The sequence below is a fragment of the Coloeus monedula genome (genome assembly GCF_965178545.1).
Source record: "Coloeus monedula genome assembly, chromosome: 5".
NCBI classification, from domain to species: domain Eukaryota; kingdom Metazoa; phylum Chordata; class Aves; order Passeriformes; family Corvidae; genus Coloeus; species Coloeus monedula.
Genome location: NC_138785.1, coordinates 23107741 through 23132256, shown reverse-complemented (window position 1 = coordinate 23132256; position 24516 = coordinate 23107741). Strand labels below are relative to the sequence as shown.

The window sequence follows — 24516 nt, the reverse complement described above, 5'->3', positions numbered from 1 at the left end:
ATTATTGTGTCCTCTCAAGGGCTGGAGCTGCACTCCATTAAAACAAACAAACAGAAAAATAGCACCCAGCATCACTGTTCACTGAGCGTGTAATAGAATTAACTGAAAAGTAATTTGAAAGTGTGAAAAATGTGCATCCTGGAAAAGCAGCTTGTGTTTGTTTAATACAGGGTCAGGCATGTGTCAGAAAGTACATAACAACCTGGTCAATGGAAGTGCTCTGTGAAAATCAATTGCAACATTGCTTTGACCAAGAGCTTCAGTTATTCAGGAAAGGAGTGATCTATAAATATGGAGTAAAGATGCTGCTGGTTTTCAAAGGTTGCCCATGCTGGCAATATAGACAGGAAAAGAGTCTGAGTCTAAAGACAACATTCCAGCTTCCCTAAGTGTTCAGGGCATTTAAGAGCAAATCACTGTTGCACTCCTGGATCATGAGTATGCTGGGAAATTACTCCCTTCTGTGCAGGCTGTTTGTGCAAAGGCATGTTTTTCCTGTTTCATGGAATTCATCATCCCAGAGCATTGGTCTCCCCATGAGAGCAGAGCTGAGCATTTCATCCTGTTAAACCAGCAGATTTGTTGAGATTAATTTTCACTTTGCCATTTTAGATATATCAGAAACCAACAAAGTAGTGACACCTAATGTATGCATGTTGGTGGAGCTGGAAAGATACAATAAATTTTCTGAGGTATTTGCCTAGGAAAGTGCTAAAACACATTTCCTATTTATTCGCACATTTCTGATTTATTCTAGGCAAATCCTATCAGGAGCCTTAGGAGTCACTAATATGTTTTGATACAGTTTTCCTGCTTAATTAAAAAATTTTCCTGTTGTGGAGGGAGGGAGAAAGGAGAGGGATTGGGCAACTTTACCTTTGACTGTGAAAAATGCAACCAAATATAAAGTTTTAATGTGAATTTTCTGTAACAGCGCTTATGCCATTGAGCAGATAAAACCTAACAGGGCAAAATTCCTGTTAAAACAATGAATGAGATCTGAGCCTGTGTAACCAAAAGTAGAATTAAACCCACTGGAAAATACATCTGATAAAGACTAAACAATAGCTGCAGGGTTTGACCTAATTTTTAGATCCGATAATAAGGGGGTGGCTAACACAAATTGCTTTGAGCCCCTGTGCATAGAGCAACCTCACTTTCCATTTGCACCAGTTTGGTGTTGCTGTAGCTTCACTGACTTCATGATGTTAACCCATGCCCTCCTTGAGAAAATATAGTAAAAATTCAAGCCCTAAATCTGCTCCCAGGTTTTGGATTTGTTGAACATCTATGAGAAAATAGAAGCTTTTTCTGTAATTTCTATTACCTGATCTTTCTTTGGTGTAATGGATGTGAATAGTTTTTTCTTTTCCTTTATTCATTATCTTAAAATCAGAATTTGAAAAACAAAAAGAAAAAAAATTTTAAAAGCCCCTGATATATTAAGGAACTGTGCTTGTTAATCTTTTTTATAATTTTGTACTGGTTTCCGATGTACTTATCTGAAAGCCTTTATTCCCCCAGACATTTTTTCAAAGGCATGCAGTTAATATATGCATGTCAGATACTGTATACTGATAAGATAAATGCAGTACAGAAAAATAGATCGGTTCATCTGATGGTTTATTGCTGCTTACAAGGGGTATGCAGTTATGCAAAGAAGCAGATATGAAAAACAATCACATATTCTTTACTGATACTTGTTTATCTCACCTTTTAGTGCTGGGGCCCCCACTCTGTGTCACATGTCTGCAGTGCCTTTCTTTCTTCGTTCACATACCTGATCCAAGCAGAGCTGTGAGGACACGTGCAGCCACAAAAGCATTAGAGCCCTTTGCAATAGGTACAAGGTTGGGTGGATGTTGAGATAAGCAGAGGGAGCTAGGAAGGCCAACACTTAAAAATTTTTGATAGGAAGGTATGTTCAGGTAATCCAGTATTAAAATCCAGTATTAAAAAAATATCATAAAAATGTGGTTCGTGTACTTTGGAAAGTGTGTATGAGAGTTAGCAAAGATAGGACCTTAATTCCTTCCTTCCTTCCTTCCTTCCTTCCTTCCTTGTGTACCATTTAAGTTGCTACTAATCAATATCTGCTGCTTGTAGTGAATAAAGGGATGACCGAGGCACGTGGTCTTGAGATTACTGATGAACAACAGATTACAGAAAGGGCAGCAAAGAGGTTAACTGTGCATTTAGCATATTCAATCCTACCTACCACTCTGCTTGTGCTCCTGATCAGCATGTTTCTGTACCACTTCCCAAGTTAACAGGCATGACCAATCCCAAATTTAAGAATGCTTTTACAACAGTAATAAATACAAATTACATTTCATTGAAGAGCCAAGACTCTATCTAGGGTGGACTTGATGTTAGCATTGCTTAAAAAGCAAAAGAAAACACCTTTACTGAATTTAATGTAATCCCTCTGTAGGAGCCTTGAGAATATCCTACCTACACTGTCCTGACTAAGAAATTATCATCTTTCAGTAGAGTCTGCTTAGGACCTTAGTGCTGATAGATCCAGCCAGGAAGTTAACAAAATTTTGCTTGTATTTTAGTAGTGAGCAGACAGCTGTGTGAGTTAGGTTGTTATACCAGAAGTGCAACAACAAAATACCATTTATATAAATATTTTTCATTTTTAGTGTTTCAGTGTCTTGTAAATTCAATTCTACATATCAATTGTAATGTACACCTGATGTTTCTAATGTCCATCTTTAGTACCTTTAGCACATCTGTCATGTAAAAAGGCACCTGTCAAGGTTAGATCATTTGAACATTACATTTAGATTTATTTGAAAAGCAAGAACTTAGGAGTCCATCTTCAATCACCAAATAAAATAATGAATAGAATTAAGTTTATAAGTTGGTTTTCAGGTTAAACTTCTAACAAAATATTGAGGTATCAAGTTAGAAGAGGAGGAGAACAGTACGATCAGTGTGCACCCAGGAACATATCTGCTCAGTGGATTCTTGATAAAATTTGTTTGCTTGTATCTTTTACAGTTGTTTCAATACCAAATGTGTTGAGTGGGTCATTCTTCATTATAAGTACAGCCCTCAAGGAAGCTGTGTTGCAAAAGAGTGTGTAGTCTTATGAGCACCCAGCTGAACTAGCTTAGAGCTAAAGAGAGGAGGGGAAAAGAATGGGTTTTTTGCAGATCTGTAGACAGTGAATCTCTAGAAAGTCTTCAGGGTGTAGTGTTATCCCCAGCTGGCTAAAGATGCCATTGACAGAATGAAGGCTGGCCAGTCTGCACCTCCCATTGGTTCAGGCTGAAAATACAAAGGAAATAAAAGCGGAGAGAAGGTCCTGAGCTCCTGCAGAGTGTCTTGCAGATTGAAGCCTGGCAAGCAAAGGGTGTTCCTCAATTCCTTCTGTTGCTCAGGTCAGTGGATAGAGCAGCCTGCATCCCCAAAACAAGGTGTGCACTTCCAAGAAGCTGCCTCAGTTCTCCTCAGCTGCTTGGCCATGAAAGCTCATGCTGCTTCCTGGCTGTGTGGGGTGTCAGCCTTACTGCCTGGGCCACCAGAGGGCTACAGACAAGCTCAGCCCAAGCCACGAGCTGCCAGGCATCTTTGGAAAGGTGGAAGTTCCACCATCCTTGATGTTCCGCTCCAGACTGAGAAAGTGGCTGTGTCAGCCTCATGGTGCTGCAACATTTGTCTTTAGGACTGGCCAGAAGTGAAATAGCCCCTCCAGAGAAGGAAAGAGTAGCACAGAGTTGTGTATTGAGCATTAAGACAGAGTTTTGAGGTGTTAACTTATTTCCTCAGTCCTCAGCTCCAGCTGCTGTGCGTGGGCCAGCTGAGAGCACAGCCCTGTCCAGCTGCAATTCCATTCCATGAGCAGCAGTGCTCTGGAGGAGGGCAGGAGGCTTTGATCGACTCCCAGCGTGCAGCTGATACAGCAGAGCAAGACACCACACTTAAAAAGCCATTGATAGCAGTTGCAGAGGAATCCCCTGGGTTACTGACTGATGATACTCCTGTGACTGTCTCACTGGAAATCTGGTTTGATCGAATTATTAACACAGAGATGGAACCACACAAGAACAAAATGGAAAATAAGAGGTTTTTGAAACTAACCTTTCCATTGTTTACCCACCAGTGCAATTGATCCCCACACCAAGGTCATAGACTCAACTGTGAACAGAAATGCAAGGCCAAAGTGTGCCTGATAGGGCATGGTTTCTTACATTTGTATTTGCCATTCAGTCTTTAATGGCTTTTTTGGAAGCAAAAAAGGTGTCTCAACTCCATCCATGTTGTGGGAATTGATGGAAGAGGAAGAGGCCAGTTTTACAGTATTAGTCATGTTTCTCAAACTAAGAATCAGTCATCCAAGTTTGGGAACTTCTCAGGAACACACTGAGATGTGTTTTCATAAGCATGTGGATTCTCTTTGTAGAACATCAGTGGCATTTTACCACTCTTTTCCCACAATTATTTTTTTGTTTGGGTGTTCTTACTAGTTTAGGTAAAATTAAAACAGACATGAACCTTGACTCTTGAGAACACTCTCAAGAGAAGGAGGTAGACTTGAAATCTTGCCTACATACCGCATATCTAAAACCAGCTAAAATTATATTCACTATTCACTTTTTCTCTAGTGGTTTAATTGTATTTTTTGCTTATGACACATTTGGTTTTATATGGATGGCTGTATATACTTACCTACATAAACCAAGCTATCTTCTGTAAGGAAATATATTTTGTGGAAGTCTTTTCACATTCCTAAACCGTTGTTTCTCTGAAAGCTCACACTGCATGTATTTCTCTCAATGCCCATAGTTAATATGACAGTTGTATAGAAAAGAAATGTGGGTTTTTTCTTTTTGTGCTCTTCAAGCTTGCTCATACTTGAGGCTCTTTGTTATAGGAGGAAAGTTGACATTGGAGTTACTAGAAGGCGCAGAGAGTCTTAAAGGTCTACCAAGGGCAGAAATCCATCTTTCCCTGACAGTAATGCTGCATTGTTCTGTTCGTCTGGTTTGCATCTAATGCCTGGCTGACAACTGTCTGTTTTTCATGCTCATTCATTAGTCACCCTTGCATTAGCACCATGTTGAAGTGCCTGGTCTGCCTCTTATCACATTTCTCAGAAATGATAAAAGATATCCTTATAGTTTTACCCACCCAAACATCAGAGTAAAACCCAGAACAACAAAGAGATAAAATATATTTGATTAAAAAAAAAAAATAATAGGGTCATTCTTTGCTCTTTCTTAGAAGCTGACAGGTAGAAAAGGAAGTGGGGAAATGACATGACTTAGTGTATAATCTATTACCTTTGGCAGGCAAAAATGCCACTTCTGAGTGTTTTGTAAGATAAAAATGCACTGAACATATAATGAAGTAATTTAGCAGTGCACCAAAAATTAGATCTAATGCCCCTTTGCCCAAAAAGCATAGCAATTCAGAAGTAAAGTTAACAATCTGGTGTACACTGAGAGTCTGATTTCCCATTACTTTATTTCAGTTTTATGCTTATGAAAATTCTCTCATTTCAATGCAGCTCTTATGCAGCCATATGTCTTTACCAGAGAGGGTTGTGCAGGAGTATTTCAGGAGTCTTGGAGGGAAGTCTCACCATAAGTATGCTATAAACGTGCTGCAATATATGCCACAAGACCCCCCCCTGAATTTAGTAGGACTGTGCTTTAATAAGGAAAATAGCCTGGCTCAAGGTGGCAGACCAGAATTTTAATTGGTGTCTTTGGTTTCTTTTATGAAGGCAGCCTTGAAGGGAAGGTAGAGGTGGGGTAAAGCGCCTGGTGGGGGTGCAGGCTGTTACCTGAGCCTGGCAGTGATCCCTACGTGCAGCTGGGTGAGATCTGTCAGAGAGCTGCTGAAAGACAAGGTGCACCCTTCAGCACCACTGTCCCCCCCGGCTCGCTCCACTATGGAGAATATTACCTGCGTAAGGGAAGGAAGAGTATTGCTAACACAGACAGTATAGGATTATTCTACATTGCCAAACTAATAATGGAAAGTGCAGCTGCCTTTCTCTCGTGCCCCCCCTACGGAAGGTGAGGGTAGAGAAGGTGCTCTCTCAGCGTCTCAGTAACAGGGCTGCTGCCGACCCCAGGCTTTAATAATGCACATTGCCTCTTCACAGATAGAGAGGTCCTGATCCAGAATGGATCAAATGTTTTATTGATTGGCTTTTCCAGGCATATTTTCTGAAGATTGTTAAAGCTTCTTCTTTTTCTCTTTTTTTAACTGGGTTGTATTTTATTAGTCTCTTACCATTCTCTGGGAAAATGAATCCCTTCTGTCCTTGCTCACAAGCAATTGTAGCTTATATGACACTTTGAGAAATTGAAAAGTGTTATTGAAAATACTCTGCTTGGGAAAGATCCAAAGTCCCTCAGTACATTAGCAAGCTCACCCACTCCCAGCTGACTGTGTGAGGTTTCCATGATGACTATAATTGTTAAATGGCAAAGGAAGTTGAGGATTGAAGAACTAGAAGGATGTCCTTGTTGTCCACAGAAATCATAGCAAGGGCCATAGAGAAAAAGCAGTCATTTCAAAACCCAGAGCTGTCTAAATGGGGTGTTTCATGATGGTTACAGCAGATGATGAAGATGTTTGTTCAGGCCCTCTGCTTCTCCATCAGTTAAAAACCCATCTTGTGTGTGTCACAACCAGCCAACCTTATGCTTGGTTAGGCCAACTAACCACACAAGTGCCCTGCACTGTTGCCATCTGGGGAGCTATTTGTAGGTGACATGGCTGCAGTGGGAGGTGGTAGAATAAAGCTGTGAACACATAGGAGGGAGCCAACAGGATAGAAGAGCTCCCAGTCTTGTAAATACACAATTATGTACGTTTCCCCCTGCCAAATTAGTATAATTTACTCAAGAGTATCTGATGGTTCCTTTGAGAACATTACTGCCTATTATGTCAAAGGCCCTACTTAGTGTATTTTTAGTTTGTGGATCATTGAAATGCTTGAATCCCATGGTGCCTTTAGAGCATCCTCTCACAGCAAGGCCCTGTGGGTGGGGGCAGCCGGGAGAGCCAGGGTCCCACAAAGTTCATCTCACCTGCGGCAGCACCACTGCAACTGTTCCTAGGGAAAAGGGGCTGTTCATACACAGCAATTCCAGCTGTTGATGATAAAGAGGTTAAAGGGGGACTTTTTAACTGTTATTAGAGCTTTCTAGATTAATGCTATTTACTTTTGTATGCACTAAAACTTTGGGATGTTTTAAAGGCAAGTGTTTTGTGAGAGGTGATTATTGTGCATGTGAGGCAATATAGAATATCGGAGCCCTGTTAAATGTTTCAGGAAGGTAGACAGGACAGTAAATCAACATGTCAAGAAAAATACTCAATTATCCAATCTCCCTCTACTGTCTTCAGCCCTCTATATCTGAATACTTGAAAGCTATTATTAATATGCTATTTAATACTGTGCTTATATGCTTCTTTTACTATTACAGTAATTTTCTCATTTTCCCTCAGCCATGATACTAGAGCACAATAATTGTCTTCATTGTGCACGTGTGTGTACCTGCTAAATGCACTAAGGTGTGCCTGATGTAGAGGTAATTCTTTTCTTCTGAAGATACAGTGGAACTAGCAATAATGTGATCTTATGGGGACTGCTAGCAATATAACCCCAGCTGTTTGCTAATTTAAAGCACACTGCGTTATCCTGACATTACATATGCCCAGGATACCTGTCAAGCCCACAGGATGGGTGAGGAGCCTGGGCCAAAGAAAGAATATAACTTCCCAAGAAACCTACCAGCTCTTGAAAGAGCTGCTCATTTCCGTGTTTAACGTGCAGAATTTCAGCAAGCCAAAGCTCAGCATTTTGTCCTTGGAATGACTCCTCCCCATGGGCATCTGGACGGTTTAAGGTTTACTCAAATGGAGCAGTAGAACCCAAATGTCGGCTGGGTAGTCTGTCAGAGAGGGTGATGAAGCTGATGGTGCTGGAGCTGGCAATGTGTTCGGAGCTCTGTACAGACATCAGCGTCTTGCTGTGGCTGTTGTCACGTGAACGAGCCTCACTGGCCTGGAGTAGCTCCAGTGTCACAGGGATGCTGACAGGCACAGCCTGGTGAAACTTGGCATGTCATCCTAAGAGATGTTCATGGCCAGATTTTTGCTTCTCCTCTTTGCCCTGCTATCCGGTGTTGTAGGGTAAAGCCCCCTTCAGCAACAGCTGAGGTTCGATCGGTGGGGTTTGTGGTGAGGTAGCTGTGACATTGGCATGCACTTCCATTTGACAGAAGGTAACCCCAAACAAGCAGAGAGCTGGAGACCACAATTTCTTACATTGCTGCAGTGCAATGTATCAAAGCTTATCTTTTGGTGCCTTAAACTGTGGCCATAAATCTTGTCCCATCAGAGGGGCTCTCAATATCCCTGTCTTGTGTGCCAGAGGGAGCAGGAATGCCCCTGGTGGGAAAGCAGTGAGGTGTGGGGCTGCTTCTCTCATGCCTGTGGTGCAGAGGAACGACTGAGGTGCCTCACTTTCACTGGGGAGATGCTTGGATGTAAGAAGTTTACTGCTATATCAAGTTAAAATGAGCATCTCCAGCTATGACAGAGCTTTTTCATGGTACCATTAGACTGATACTTAATTCCAAGTAATTGACAACCACATTTTCCCAATTTAGGCTAAGAGATAGAGGTCTCATGATATTAAAAGTTTCAGAGTTTCAGGGTATCAGAGGAGCTGATTTTGGTGGCAGCCACCCCATCTCCTTTTCCACCTTTGCATTTGCCAGCCCCATACTTTGCCTTTTGGTAGCACTGATGCAGTTTGTTGTGGGGTCAGCTCTAAAACAGATCTTGGGGGTAATCTAAATGAAAAATAACCCTTTACATGCTTTATTTGTAGACTGGTTCAATTTTCCAGCCCAGTCACAGGTTATGGCTCCAAAATATGAAATATCTGGCTTTTAAATTGTTCCCATATGACTATGTCTTGTTTCCAATATGACACAAGTGTTTGTGCAACCTCACTGTGAGCTGATGTACGGAAATGGTTTGACTTCAGAACAAGAAATAAAACAAAAATAACTGCGTTGTAAAGTTTTTGAAGTCAGGCCAGCTCTTTGATGTGACTTTGAGCATGGCTTCACATCCATTTGCAGAAGGAACCGGCAGCAGAGAGAAATATCCCTAGTAGCTGCTGGGGATGAATGTGCAGTTCTCCAAAGCCCCGTCCTCCCTGGCACAGTGGAGAGGGTGCCAGTCCATGGCAGAAACACAGAGACAGTGGTAAGGAGAGAACTTCTCAAGTCCATTTTACCATCAGTGCAAAGACATTACAGAAGTGTACAAAAAAGCCAGACTTCCCAGCTGTCCAGTACAATGAACTGGTCCTATCTTTGGAGGTGCATTCGGTGCCCTGTCAGTCTGCCACATTTCTGTGGTGCTGTGGAGGGATCCAAGTGTGGTTCAGCTCCTCAAAGTGACTTTTTATTATGATCATTATTATTATTAATAGTAATAACATCTTAGTGCTACAGGGATAATGATAAGGTGTAGACAAATTAGCTAAAGCTGTGAAGTTAATGCTTATGAGCTAAAAGTACATTAAATCACAGCATGAGCACTTTCATCTGTGCATTTAAGGCAACTCAGTTTATATGCTGTAGTGTTACAAATTTATTTAATTTTCCATAACTTTCTTTAGTACTTCACTGGTATAGTTCACCAAATGTAAATTATCTGAAGAAGGGACTTGTTTCACTTTTTGTTCTGTGTCTGGACATGATCTTCCACAGGAAGCCTTGGTTCCTCACTGGGTTCACATGCTGTACCACAATATAAGTAATAAATCCACTATGAAATCTTTGCTTAATGTTGGAATGAAGTGAAAACATGACCCAGACTTTTTAAAGTGTTTTATTTTACAGGGAGCAGAACTGCTGTTTTCTCTGTCTCTTGCATTTATCCAGTTTGGCAAGCAAATGTAATTTGAATGACCAGCTGATAATAATGCTAAAGATTTCTTTTTCTTCTCCCTCCCCAGATCTCCGGAAAACTTTTGAGCAGGAGCCCTTGGGGAAAGAAGTGTCCCTGGAGCAAGAGGTCCTGCTCCAATGCCGTCCCCCTGAAGGCATCCCAGTAGCAGAGGTGAGTGACAGCAGCAGTGTCTGGCACTGGGACATCCTGAGTAAGGCCTGATGGGTGGCTAATGGTGCAGTGACTTACAGCAGGGCATGATGAATGGGTGGTAATGGAGAGCTGACTGAGTGCTGCTCATGGACAAGATTGATTGGGACCTGATTAACAGCTTTGGGTTGTGGTGCCTTGCTGGGCAGAGCTGCAGGTGATTTGGTTTCAGTTTTTTCTTCCCTTTGAAAATCACAACTGTATCTGGCATCCAAAGGACACATAGCTGGGGGAATATATTAATACCAGCCTAATATCTTTCCTTTTGCTTTTAAAGAAAAAAAAAAATTCGCTTATTCTGAGGGGCACCTTTCAAACATGGTATAAAGATATTTTAATTTTTAGTTTGCCAGATTATATTTCACTCGTGTGTGCGTGCACCACTCTGCCAACTTGGCATGAGAGGACGTACCATGGTTCAGTATGGGCTCCCAGATAAAGCAGCATGGCATTTGGGAAAATAGAGAATGTGTCTGCCTAATAAGCCATCTTCAGGGACTTAGCTGTTTCTTTTACTGACTTTTAAGCAAACTCAGAGTAGGTAGCCTGCCGTCCACCTGCAGGAGCCAGCTTGCCCTTCAGCAGAATCTGTGCCTGACAACAGCAGTGAGCAGCAGCTTCCCTAAGTGCAGCAGTGGCTCCAGCTTCAGACTCACAGCTTATGGAAGGGGGGTCTCTGAGTCACAGGGGGGCCTCTGAAATCCTAAATCCACTGTGGCTGTTAAGAGAAAAATTGATTGCTAATGACAGTAATTCCCCTCCCTATCTGAATTCTCTTTGGGTTTCCTCTACCACGCACAGAAGAAACTGTTGCAAATTTGCATTAGGATAAGTCAGGCTGTCATGGCTAAGTAGCAAAGTGGTTGTCACTCAGTGCTGATGGCTGATTTCTCAGGAGATGAAGCTTAAAGTGTTACCTCCCCATCTAACCCAAGTTTAGATTTAATCAGAATTGTAGAAACGTGTCCACAAACATGAGAAAGATAATTAGCATAGAAGAGTTTTCCCATTTTCTTGTTCCATGGGCTGTTTTCTTTCCCCATTAAGATCTCCAAAACTGTAAAGAGTGTTTAGGTCTGCTGAGCCAGCTTGCTGACAACTGTAATATTAATCAGTTGGGTTTCATCAGGAACTTAGTAGCATGCTTTTATTTTCCTTTCTGATGCTTCTTTTGCATCAAATCAACTTCTTGTTGTACCATGACAGGAGTTTTTGCACTGGGATATGTTGTTTGGGCAGTGCAGGGTACTACTGGGGAACTTCATTACCTGTGCTAGAAGCAGAGATTAACGCTGACGGGTAGTTCATTTTTATGCAGTGTTACGAGCACCTCTGGAATTTCAGCAGCCAGTCCGGTTGTTCCCTCGGAAAGATCTGTTATACCCAGTCGCGTGGCTGAGACCCAAACAGCATAATTTAACATGATTTGTGGAAAGTGATCTCTGAAAAAATCCTCTGTGAACTGCTGCCATAACAGTTGTGCTTTTTCCTGCCTTCTATTATCCTGCTCACTCTGTCAGTAGCTCTTCATGACGGTGCACTGACTGGCTCGGAATCTTATTTGTACAGTGGTCAGGGCAGACACCAATTAACACTTGGCAGGCTCAGAAATCTTATACTCCCTATCTGACATTCAAAAGAACCATTCTCAATGTGGGTTTTTTCCCTCTTCTGACTTTTGAAGTCAGAAGGAGATCAAACAGCCAGATTGGACAGCCGCCTAATACAGCCTCTTTGTAGATTCTTTCCAACATTATTAAAAGAACAAAGACCTGAACACTAATGAATATGAATACCTTAATGTGACACTTTATTACAGTCACTTGCTAAAGCTAGTAAGATAAATTAAAAAAAAAAAAAAAGGAAAGATGAAAGATAACTTGGTGGGTTGAAGGATTACATGATTATTTTAATTTAAAGATGAATGAGTTCTTTGTTAAAGGCTTAATTTATTTGTTTGGAGAAGTTTCTGATATGGTGGTACAGGTAACTATAAGGAGGGCTTGGGACAGGGCAGGCAGCAGACTGAGGCTGTTTTCCATCTTGTTGAAAGACTGCTTTGATTCCGAGTAGGGTAATGCATATGCTGCAGATGTGAGCGGCATTTCCAAATGCTTTGGTGAGCACGTGCCTCAGACTCTTCACACTCTGGAAACTGTGTTTTGTTTAGGTTTTTTTTTCACTTACTGGCTTCTGAAGTAGTCACTGGCTTTAACACCAAAACAGATGAAGAAAAGCTTACACTGTGAAACCATACAAAATGCACCTTCAGTGTATTGTGGTGCAGTGCTGGAGTCCAGAGTCCCAACATCTTTTGCTTGCTTTTTCTCTTTGATTCTGTTTTCCCCCTTCATTCTCTGTTGGGTGTTTGGTTTGTTTTTTCCTGGTATTTCAAAGTGGTGAGAACAAGCATGCTCAGGGATAAATTCAGTCTTCTTTTCAGTATCTGGGGAATTCAGTCTTATCATTCCCAGCATATTTAATTGCAATTAACTGTGTCAAGCTCTTGTGGATCAATCCTAGAGCAGATCTTAGGACTACTGAAAAGCTGAAACACACAGCAGCATACTGCTTCTCCAGAGGGCAAGAAGGACAAAGACAGAGCGGGGCAGGCAAAGCTTTTAAAGCAATGCTTACCAGTCCCTCAGATCCACTAGTACATGACAAGCATTAAAGCAGGCTCAGATCACGGATGTGAGGAAAAGAAAAAGAAAAAGCTAAAATCCAAATACAAACAGGTGCATTAAAATACACCAGCCTCATGGCCGGAGGTCAAATCAAAGTACATGTCCTTGTTCACTTGGGACAAAGTAAGGAAAGGAGAGTTTCTGTGGTCTCTGGGAAAACCAGATCAGCTTCTCTGCTGTCATATACCGCTTCCCACCAGCCCCAACCAGCGTGGGTGTCAGCTGCACCATGGCATCCCTCCCCACTCCCAGGTTTATAGCCAATATCAAGCTGAACAAACCTACAGGTTCTGAACCACCCAGGTAAATGTTTGGGCTGTTCCAATGCATGGCCCAGGCAAGCAGCAGAAGGACCAGCACAGGTGCTGTTACACTGGGGTTTCCACACGTAGCTGAGGGGGGAAGGGCCAAACTCACATATTCCTGCTGTGACAAAAAGAGGAAAAAAAAGAGTGGACATAGAAACAAACAGCACCCTGCCTGAGCTCTGTGCTTCTCTGCCTTTTGCTTTTCCCCAATGGGGAGAAGTAGGATAAGGTGGTTGGATCAGCAGTCTGACCCACCAGCCTCATGCTCACTGGGAATCAGACAGTTGCAGCTCCCCAACATGAACAGAAACATCCATTTCAATTCCACTCTGCTCTGTGTGTGTGTTTTTTTAAACCTAATCTGAGAAGGCAGGAAGGATCCCATTCTGTGACGCTCCAACAGTAATGGCTGAGTTGTTAGCAATTAACCCCTTAGCTCATTTAACTTGTTCTTTGAAAGACACCAGCATCGTGTTGCACATGATAAAATATAGTTAGAGACACTGAGTCACATCAAATGAGCTCATTTGGGTAGGTTATAGATCAAAAACACAAATGAGATGTGAGATTGGTTAATATGCCGTAAGCTGCCAGATGAACTTTTGCATTGAAATGTATGATTTGTGGTGCCTTTAACAGGGGAGTAATTGCTTCTTTAATTTTAATTGAGGTGTTACACAGAGTAATTTAATTACAGAACAGGGTGTAGTGTATGGTTTGGTGACCCGGTTGGGTTTAAAACTGGATGTGATATTTATCCACATTCATGGCTTGATTAGGAGCTAGAGCAAGGGGAAAAGGATCGCCAAGTCAAGAGGAAAAGAGAGTGTTTTGCGAAGTCAAGATGAGTGTGACACAAACTTTATTCAGCTGCTCTTGCACAGGCAAAGGCTGGTGAAAGCTAGGGACTTCTCCAAATAGGCAGCTCCTTCTAATTGATTATTAATATGACTGCTGCTTGCATTGTTTCCTGAGAGCCTCTTATGTTTTGCAGCAGTTATCTCTTAATTGGGAGTTCATGTATGTGCATTTCCATGCAGGTGTGTGTCACTGAGGCAGTGTTTTATATTCACAGCAGGAAAGTGAGCTCTACGAGAGACAAGAAGAGGAGTTTGTGGCTGGAAACGCTAATTGCTGAAAAATGACACTGTCCTTTGCGGTGCCTTGTGACATACAGCAGAGCTGCCTTTGGGTGTCAGTGGGAGGAAGAGTGGGGAGGGGGAGGCAGAAGGAGCACAGCCCAAAATGAATGAGGGCTGCTCATCTTTGGCTATGGAGAGCCATTGGGTAAGGTCTGGCCATGCAGGCCTGTCTTCTCCAAAAGTACAGGATAAAGCACCCTGCAATTGTCAGCTCCTGGTCCCCTACATTTCTGCCCCTTTTTACGGACTTTTTACCCCCCAGCCTACTGGTGGGTGGTTGAGTCACTCTTGTGAAGCATGAGACATAGGTTACCCTGTCTTGCTTGAAGGACGGGTTTGCATTTGGGTTTGTGCTTTCCTGGGAAGTACACTGACTACTAGATTATTAGTGGCCTTAATTTTACATTTCCACAGAGCAGAAAGCCATGGCAAAGTGCACAGGTCTTCTTGCAGGACTACTTTTTTTGAGACCTGAATTTTCTATGGGATCTGCCCCCATGCTTTTCCTTTCCAGTGCAGTTCCATTGTTGCCAATGTAGGTGAGGGCAGACCATGCTCCAAAGTGAATCCAGTTGCTGTATGATTCAGTTCAGGCAAAGGTGATCTGTGGGACTGGAGAACAGTCAGACTTCTAGCTCCTTCATGAAATATTACAGTGGGAGATTTTCTACAAGAGCACTGATGTGAACCCTGCTAGCTTATCCTCTTCTCTACAGCTTGCTTTCTGTGGCAAAGACAGCTCTGGGACTAGGTAGCACAACCTACCTGTCCTATTCAGGCTGCTCTCAGAGCAGCATTTTATATTTTTAGTTTTGGAAGATAACGCAGTGTGGGACAGAGCTTTTGGCTGCAATTTTTTTTATGAGGTAGATGAGCATACCTCCCAATTCTCCTCTTAGAGAAGACAGCTCCTCGTCCACTATTCTGTACTCCTACAAGATTAGTCCATCAGGTCCTACTTTGACAGGATGATTCTTGCTCACTACAAACAACAGGACTCTTAGTGCCTGACGTGTGAGAATTACCTCTGTCAGGGCTTTGCAGAGCTCCTGGTTCTTACCAGCACCCCTAGTCACCTGATGATAGTGTCTGCCTTGCTCAGTTCCTTAGGCATGAAGAATTATAATGCTCCCACGTTTTCATGGAGGTACTTCCAAAATACAGCCTGCAGAGCACACATCAGCTGTCACTCAAGAGTTGTTTGATCAGGTTTTGCTGGGTTTTGCTCGGGAATTTTCATTTCACCAATTTTCAGGTGTTTCTACACCTCGTGCTTTTGCATCACTAAAATGTGTAACCGTATAGTATTTACAGCCTTTTGAAACTGGTAGGAGGAGCTGTGTGTATGACGACAGGCACTATGCAATTTTGAAGTAGAGTGGGAAAGGGGTTGTCCCTGGGGACTTCAACCACCCCCTAAATCCCATCCCCTTACTGAGTTTCATGATCCCAAAAATCATGTAGCTCTGTGCTGTGAAGACTAAGATCCATCCACCTATGCATCCAACCAAAGAACCACAGATGTCACTTTGGTAGCTTGTTTAAAGCTGCTCCTCAACAGACCCCTCCCAGATGCTTCAGGGACCGGGGAGTCCACACGGTGCCAAAAGTGCCAGTCAACATGTGCAGCTGAAACTCCTCTTTCAGGTGGGATAAGGCAGCCCAGCAACTTCTGATGGCCACATAGCAGGTGCTGTGGTTTTCATTTAGTAATTCCATGATCTGTGTTTGAATTTGTGGAATAAAGTTGTCTGTCTGCTGCTACCAGTCCACCTCAGAAGCTTGTTCTGAGGCTTAACTTCCCAGTTGTGCATAAAGCAAAGCTGTATTGGGGCTGGAGACAACCAGCATCTGTACATACACCCTGCAAGCAGAAAGCTGGATATATGTGTAATTAAGGAAGTGTTTCCACAGCAGGAACAACAATTCTCCTTATTGGCAGCAGAAGCACAATAAGAGCAACTGAACAAAATGCCGTGGTGGTTTGCATTTGCTGTCTCATTCTCAGTATGTTTTGCAGTCTCTCATAGCTGTAATTTCCATCTCTTTGGAGATCACTTCTTTTTCCTTTTATTTTCAATCTTAAATGTGTATGAAATATCTTTCCAGTAAACAGTACACAGAGGACAGCATCCTCTTCAGCAGACAGTTGCTGGGATGAAACCAGATCCAAAATCAAATAACATTCTTCACAGAGGCACTCAAGACTCAAGGTACCTGAAACTGCTGCTGGCTCATATGAAAACTGCTAGAGTTTTCTCAGTCTCACTTAGACATCTTTTACTGTGTCCAAATCAGTAGTTAGATAGTTAGTTTCACAAATGCTTTATTCCTACTGGAATGTGTGTGTGTGTGTGTGTGTGTGTGTGTGTGTGTGTGTGTGAATGAACCCTTACTATCAGTATGTCTTGGCACGTGTGTGTTACAATTCAGGTGAAGCTGGGGATCTGGGATTTCCCTGTGGCTGTTGGAGGTGGTGCCAGCTCAGCAGGGACTGCTGCAAGGCGAGCAGTGCCACTGGGATCAGTTGGCACAGCTGCAGTGAACACCAGCCACAATCCAGCCTGGATGGGGAACCAGATGCAAAGCAATCCTGCTGTGTCAACCAGGCATGGGGAAGGCACGGGTGCAATGTTCTCGCCTTCCAAAATTACAAATTGCCTTTCATCAAGGCAAGTCTCTTGCTGCTCCCAGATGTTTGCATCTTGTTTCTTGTGGAAAATTGCACTGGCAGGCTTTGCCCATGTCTGGAGGGTGGAAGACTTGCTGTTTTCAGCAGGTGCTCTTCCCTCTGAAGATGACTCTAGGGCAAGCTGGTGCAGAGGAGGCAATGAGTGACTGGGATCCAGAACTGAGACCCTGCTGAATTTGTTCTTAAGACTGTCAGATGTGTGTGTAGGGAACAAGTTGTACAATCAAGAGGGCAGCATCTAGAGGAGATCATATTCCTGTTCCATCCTCAGGTTTCTTTCAGAGTAGATGTGTTTCTGCTCTACCAGTTTCTAAAACAGTCACGCATACGCAAGTGTGCCAAGAGATTTAAGTGCCTAGGAATGCTAGTAACTTGGTATGGCTAAATTTGTATCAGCAATTAGCTTCTGTAATAGGTTTTCCTGCGTGTGTAATCGCTTGTGTGATTTATGTTCCCTGTGTTCATTTAGTCTGCACAGAAGCCTGGCCTAGCTTTGCAAGTCTTAGTGTCTGTGTGTGCTGCTGGAAACACCCTATGGCAGCACAGGTCTGGCTGCAGCTCCCAGGTAGAGCTGAGGTGGTTATTGCAGTTTTCTGTTCTTGCTGATGGTCTTGCTTTTCACGTTGGGTGGCATGTGGCAGGTTCCTTCTGTTAATTAGAACAAATGTGCCAATTATGTTAATGTATCTCCCGATACCAATCAGTGAATGATTAGAGAAAGCGCATCTGTCTCTCACCAGGGAGCAGGGTGACAGAAAAGACGCTACAAGGTATGTTGTTCTAAATTACAGCCACCTTGGATCGTGCCTTCCCCTGCTGGCCACAGGGATGGCTCAGTCTCCTGCAGCCTCGCTTGCCAGCCCATTAGCAGCCCTGGACGTGCAGATCCAGTGCAGCTGGCAGGAGCTGTGTGCCTCATGGCTCTGCAAGTTGCATCCAGAGCACTAAGGAGCTCTGACCAAAAGGTAGCTGGCTCCAGGTGTGCTCCAGTCTGTAGATTCTGTTGGTCAGGATTTCATTCACCACTCTCCCACCTCAACTGAGTGGCCTTCTCTTGCTAGTCAGTTTGCAAACATGTAAGAAAAATACCTTATTGAGTAGAAAACCGACAAGAAGAAAAGGGATTTTGTCTGCTTTGTTCCAGGGGTTTAGTATATGAGAAAAAGCATATGTATGTTGTTGTAATTTCCTATAGCTGTCATCCCCCAGAGGGCACAATTACACCGCCCTTCATGGCATAATTGTTGCCAATTAAATGATTGCTTTTATGATAAGGGAAAACTGATCCCATGCTTTTTCTACATATATGCATGACCATCAGTACATTTATCAATAACAGTTGGAGGGATGTGCCTGATTTAATTGAATACTAAGAGCTAGGTACATGTTCAAGAATTGTTCTGATCATAGCCAGTAAATATACACCCTTAATATTTAGGCAAAAGCAAACATCTACTCTAGAACATCTCCAGAGAGATGAAAAATGGAGGCATAGGGGTGTGATTTGTTATTACCTTGAAGTCAGGCCTTTGTGCACTTAGAAGTGCCTATGGATACCCTGCTGCCCCTCTGTCCATTGGCTTGCAGGTGTACGGGTCTCTGGCACAGAAGCGTCCAGTGCTTTAGCTGCCAGTATTATTCAGGCTGCAGAATTAAATTCAGGATAAGTGTCTGCGTTGATTGGATTAACAGCCTATTTCAGCAAGGGGGCTGCACCTTGGGGAATGACATGGCGTCAAAAGAGATTGTTGCTTTTAACTTCTGTGCTAACAGTTTGCATACTTGTCACTCATAAATCACACTGTCTTGTTCTGCTCTTTCTCTTCTGTATTTGTCACCTGATCTCTTCCTACTTACGTGACAGAGCAGCCTTACTCCCACCTACTCTGGTTACCTCAAAAAAAAATATCCTGATGTTTGGAGATGCTGAGCACTGCAGTCACCTGCACCATAGAAAATGGGGCCAGCAGTAACTGAAAATAAGTACCAACACCAGTCTCACATGTTGTTGTGTGCTTAATTAGTTCCTGTTTCTGTAAGGACTGAGGGAGCGAACACAATCACTAGAGGGATGTTCTCTTTTATGTGTTGTTCTACTGATGGCTAAAATATGTGTGAAAGGAGACTCCCACTGCTTGTCAAATCATCCATCAGTTCCTTCCTTCAGATTTGACATTAGAGTTTGCAACATTAACAGACACTATAAAAACCAGGATGCCAGAAGACTGAATTAGATGTATTAAAGACATATCTTGTAAAAGAGATGGCATTTAGACATGCACACACAGTACCGATATACTGTCAGAAAAAAAGACATCCTGTTGTTCTTCAAACTTTTACTGTTAGCAAATTCTGTGAGACATTAGGTGAAAAGGATCTTTATCCTAAGAGGTTTGGTGTAGAGCCAGAGGCAATATACTGAATTATACAGAGCTGCTTTATTTTGTTTTGGGGTTAGGTTTTTTTTGGGTTTTTTTTTGTATTGGCAACTTCTCTTTTCATATTATCTTTGGTGGTTTTGCAGGGATGATAGGGAATTCAATGCTTACAGCTTTAATTTTGTCTACTCATTTGAGACCCAGACTGAATATGTATGTGTTTTGGCAGAGAGAGAAAATGTTGCAGCGTAGTAGAGAAAAGAACCATGTGCTTGGGCATGGGGCCTTCAGGGTGCCAAAGGCTGCTAGAGTATATTCTTGGATGGGCATACCAGAAAAACTTTAAACTGAGCCTTAGACCATGTAAACTGTAGTCCTGTCCTTACTGTTGTTCTGGTGTCCTCAATGTGCAGAGCACAGGAGGAATACAGGCAGATTTGAGAGTGGGATGTACACAGCTCTGGTAGTGGGTGTAGCATCTTTTAGAGCCCTAGCATAAGTCTGTACTCCATCCCATAAATAAATAATGACATTAGAACCAAAGAAAGACTTTTTTTTGTGTGAGGCACCAGTTAAATGGCAGCCTATCACTGGTGGAAATAAACTCCTGGCTTGTTTTTTAGTCTAGAATGCATGCAGACTTGGCCTGCAGGTGAGGAAGGAGCTAAATTTTGCCATTGACTGAACAGGAATCTGTCTGTCTTGATTATACCTGAAACCTATTAGGATTCCAGAAAGACAGAAAAACAAGTTTAGTCATTCTGTCAAGGAAAAACAGATTATTGACTAAGAGCTTGTATCTTCCTTGGTGAAACATGATTGTGATAGTGACAGAAATACAGCCTTCAAAGTTTTATGCCTTTTTCTTCCTCCCCAGCTCCTCGCAGACACACATACCCATTTCCAGAGCCCTTCTTACACCACCGGCTTTAGGCTCCGCAGTATCAACAGCTGTGAGGCTGCCACATCCCACAGTGATCTGCTGTGAAAGAGAGGGGTTTAAATCAAGCCTTCCTTGGAGCAGTGGCTCTACATTCACTAAGGTGTAAATCTTTGTAAGCAGCTTATCCCTGAAGTGCATCCACCCAAACTGGAATAGGGGAGCAGGAGCTGTGTAAGGCAGGGCTAAAGGTGGAGAGTGGGTGGTGGGCACCTATAATCCAAGCTCACATGTGCCAGCACTGCTCTTGCAGCATTGATTGGCTTTTTCTGGGGTTGAACTGAGCCCTCTGTGTTGAAGACCAGGAGAAATCTTTGGTTTTTCTCACCACGGTTTGGGGGCAGTCTGTACAGCTGTCTCAGGTGGTAAGCAGGTCCTCTATTGCTTTTGGGGTATGTCAAGGCTTGGGTAGTTCCTCAAATATCTTTAGAAAAGTGGGGTTTGTGAGAGAAGGACTTGGCAGGTAGCACCTCACAAGTCCAGTGGGTTGACTGTATTTATGTTTTTCTTCCTTTAATTAAATCCTGGGCACAGGCTGAAATGACCCAGTGACATGAAGGCCCAGCTTTGATCTATCCAGGGCTGCAGTCCTGTCCTTCAGTGCACTCAGTTCAAGTGAAAATGAGCTATTAGATTTGCAGCCAAATTATACTGAAGTGGCTCACAGCAGTCAGCTGGGATATAACAGGGTGTTTTCCTAGGAAGTCAATAAATAGAATATTGTCTAGATTAAAAACCACATAGGAAAATATTTTTCTATGCAACCAAGCAAATTATGCTTTAATAAAGTAAAATATAACTTACACAAATAAAAAGGAAAAGTAAGCACTGATGTGCTTGTGATTTCCCATTTCCTTGGCAACTGACTCTATTTTGTTTCATTCTGATTGAAGCAAGACAATGACATGCATGTGCATGTGAGTGCAAGTGTACTTAAAAACATTAGTTTGTAATTTGTTAGTGTGACCCACTATAGGGTTTCATTGGTTTAGACTCAGGGCAGGTAGGTACAAGGCTACTGCATAATTAACTGCCTAATTGGACAAGATATGGAAAAGGATGGGTGAGATCTGTGCTGATTTAGAGTTTCTGAGGTTGTAAGAGAATTTTCTGTTTGTAGATACATTCCTAAGGTATCACCCTTTCCTTTTGCCTTGCCTCCAACTCTGAAAGCACAGATCAGCATTTCTCTGTACAGTACCTGGCAGCCTTTGAAAATGCATTGATGTTTTCAAGGCAAGGGGAGACAGCTGTTGTGTGGATGAGTGGGACAGAAGGGGACTTGAAAGAGAGGGTAGGCATGAAGGGTGTTCTCCTGTGTTTCTGCCCTGGTGTTTTGTTTCAGTTGGTGACGTTCATCAGGTGAGTCCTTTGTCGTGTGCCTTGGCTCGTAGTGTTTTCTGGGATGAGCAATGTAATCACGGATACTGTGTCTGCTCGTATTGGTGTGACTTGGTGCTGACTCACTGCCTCCCCTCTGGCCCTTTGAAACCCCCAGGTGGAGTGGCTGAAGAATGAAGAGGTGATTGATCCCGTGGAAGACCGAAATTTTTACATCACTATTGATCACAACCTGATCATCAAGCAAGCCCGGCTTTCTGACACAGCCAATTACACCTGTGTTGCAAAAAACATTGTGGCCAAGAGGAAAAGCACCACAGCAACTGTGATAGTCTATGGTAAGTGATGCCTTGTACTGTTACACGGGGATGGACACCCACTCCAGGCAGGAGGTGGGGCAGGAGGCGGATGCACAGTGCCCATGTGCAACTCTGGCTGCAGTCAGTGTCCAGGCTGGGCTGCCGGCACTGCCTGGTGACTTGCAGCCACACACAGGGACTGCAGTCAGGGGCACTGCTGAAATCCCTCAGCAGTCCAATGGTTGGGCTTCTTGGTGACAGGCAATGGTGTTAAAGGAGGAGCAGCCTCACTGGAGAGAAGGTGGCTGTTCCCCTTGCTGTAACACACACCAGCTGGATACAGCAGGGAGCCACCAGGGCACATCCTCCAGCGGGAGTGTCCAAGGCTTGGCTTACTACTGACACAGTTCATGTTCTTAGTGACCCTTTTCAGAAATAAGAGTGAAACTGATAGGTAGTTTGTGCTTCCAGAGGCTGGTAAGAGTGTCAGAGCTCGTCAGAATCCACCATCTTTTTATATCTCTTTAAATAAGCTTAATTTTGGTGCCTACTTCCAAAACATACCCTCATCAAGAGCAAAATAGCAAAGTGTTCTGGGACTGCAGTTCATAGGCACACAGCCTAGCTTACAGCTAAACATCAGGGGAATGTAAAGCATGGGATAGCTTTATTCTGTGTCAGCACCCACAGTCCTGATATGAGTGAGGCTGGCCATGCTTTGGCTGGGAAAGGATGAGATGCCCTTCTAGGGTCTCTTCCAGCCTGTGTTGCTTTGCAGCTCTTCCCCACCAGTCCAAGCCTTTGCCCCTGCAGAATTACTGCCCCAAATGCTTTCCAGGTGGGGGTATCCACCAGAACAAAACCTGCTCTGATTATGTGCCAGCTGACTGAACTGGTGTTTCTTACAATCAGCTTAATTATAGGATAGACAAGTAGGAAAAAATCCCTATGATTATCTCTAATATTCATTTCATATTCAGGGTAGCAGTTAGATTTAATTGTAAGCAGTTGCTTCTCTGAAGTTACAATGAGGGCTTTTTACTTCAGTTTTTATAGAAAACTGGCTGAATTGAGTTGATTAGCAGTGCTTTTGATATTGAGGGATGGACCATGCAAGAGCACCATGTTTTGTAACTGAGATGAATGCAGAAACATAAAGATGTAGGCGTACTACAACCCTTCCTCATACATACACAGAATTTTTTTCAAAAGTGTATTCAAGAGACATGTGTAGGGAGCAGGCATTTTTATGGGGTTTGCTGCCAGAGATGCTTAAGGGTTGTGTCATATCACAAACATTTGGGTTCAGGGAATCTGAGCAGTTAGTATGTTATTACCCATACCCTGACAATGACATTATTATGTAGAGCAGCACAACTCCTTCTTCATCTCTCCATCTATCCCAGAAACTGAGGTGGGTGAAAAGGAGAGTCATCGTCAATATCTTCCTAGAGATAAATACATTCCCAAAGTCCAACTGAAAGAAATGCATGTAGTGTTTGCTCATTCTGAACAGCTTAAATATCTGTTAGGGAAGTGCTGGGACATTCATATATGCACCAGCTATGTCCATAGAGGGGTAAGTGAAGTTGTCCTGACATCCTGAAGTCACCTTCTTGAAAGAAAGGAAAAGAAAATTCTCAAATTCTAATCAAAGCATGGGGGTCTCTCAGCATGCATAGGTGATGGGTGCATCTAAGAATAAGTGGGAGTGCAGGTGTCCCTTTGGAAAACGGTGCAGCTCTCAGAGCACAGGCTTCTGGCTGGCTGAGCTGCAGGCATCTTGATCATACACACTCCACCAGGCACTTAAGGCTGGGGTCAGGTTGATTTTCAGGCTAAGGCAAGTCACCTGCCAACCCTAATAGTCATCAAATGATGGTTTTCATTCAGCATCAGCATTTCTTCAGCTTGTGCAATGACTTCTGGCATACACTTGGTGTGTTGGAGACGTGGCTTTGTGCCCGTTCAGTGTTGCTTCTCGTGCCATCTCTTGTGGCCACTGTTGGAGGCCGTGTGACACAGAGCCAGAAGCACCTTGGGGCTGCCCAAGCCAGGCTGTTTGTGTGACCATGCTCTTTCTCTCTCGCTTTGCAGTGAACGGAGGCTGGTCCACCTGGACCGAGTGGTCCGTGTGCAACAGCCGCTGCGGGAGAGGCTTCCAGAAGCGCACGAGGACCTGCACCAACCCTGCCCCGCTCAACGGCGGCGCCTTCTGCGAGGGCCAGAGCGTCCAGAAAATAGCCTGCACCACTCTGTGTCCAGGTTCAGTATGAAGAGCACACAGCACACATAAATACTTTGTCTCTCATCAGTCTTTTCAGCAGAACACTATTAGTTGCAAAGGCCTCCTTCTCATTATTAATAAATCCAGCATTTCAGGGAATTAATATGCAATTGTATTGCTTAAGTTGATAAAGTAGTGAACACATCAGGCAGCATGGGTTCCAGCCCTTCTTTTGCACACTGCTTGCACTGTGGTCTCAGCTCTTATAATTCAGGGGATTTAGGGAACATTCAGAGCTTCAAAATGTAGAAGATAAAGGTTGAAAGCTCTGTAAAAGAATTGGGATTTGA

General features: G+C 43.2%; 1 protein-coding gene across 2 annotated transcripts in view; it reads left to right on the top strand.

Moving 5' to 3' along the window:
* Positions 1-24516, top strand: part of UNC5C (unc-5 netrin receptor C) — a gene marked incomplete at both ends in the record, with an annotated part of 247333 nt that overhangs the window by 180452 nt on the left and 42365 nt on the right. For both annotated transcript variants that reach the window (XM_082282545.1, XM_082282544.1), the window contains 3 exons: positions 10010-10113; positions 21798-21978; positions 24037-24204. In XM_082282545.1, the coding sequence (XP_082138671.1) occupies positions 10010-10113; positions 21798-21978; positions 24037-24204 (453 nt within the window). The remainder of the gene's footprint in view (positions 1-10009; positions 10114-21797; positions 21979-24036; positions 24205-24516) is intronic.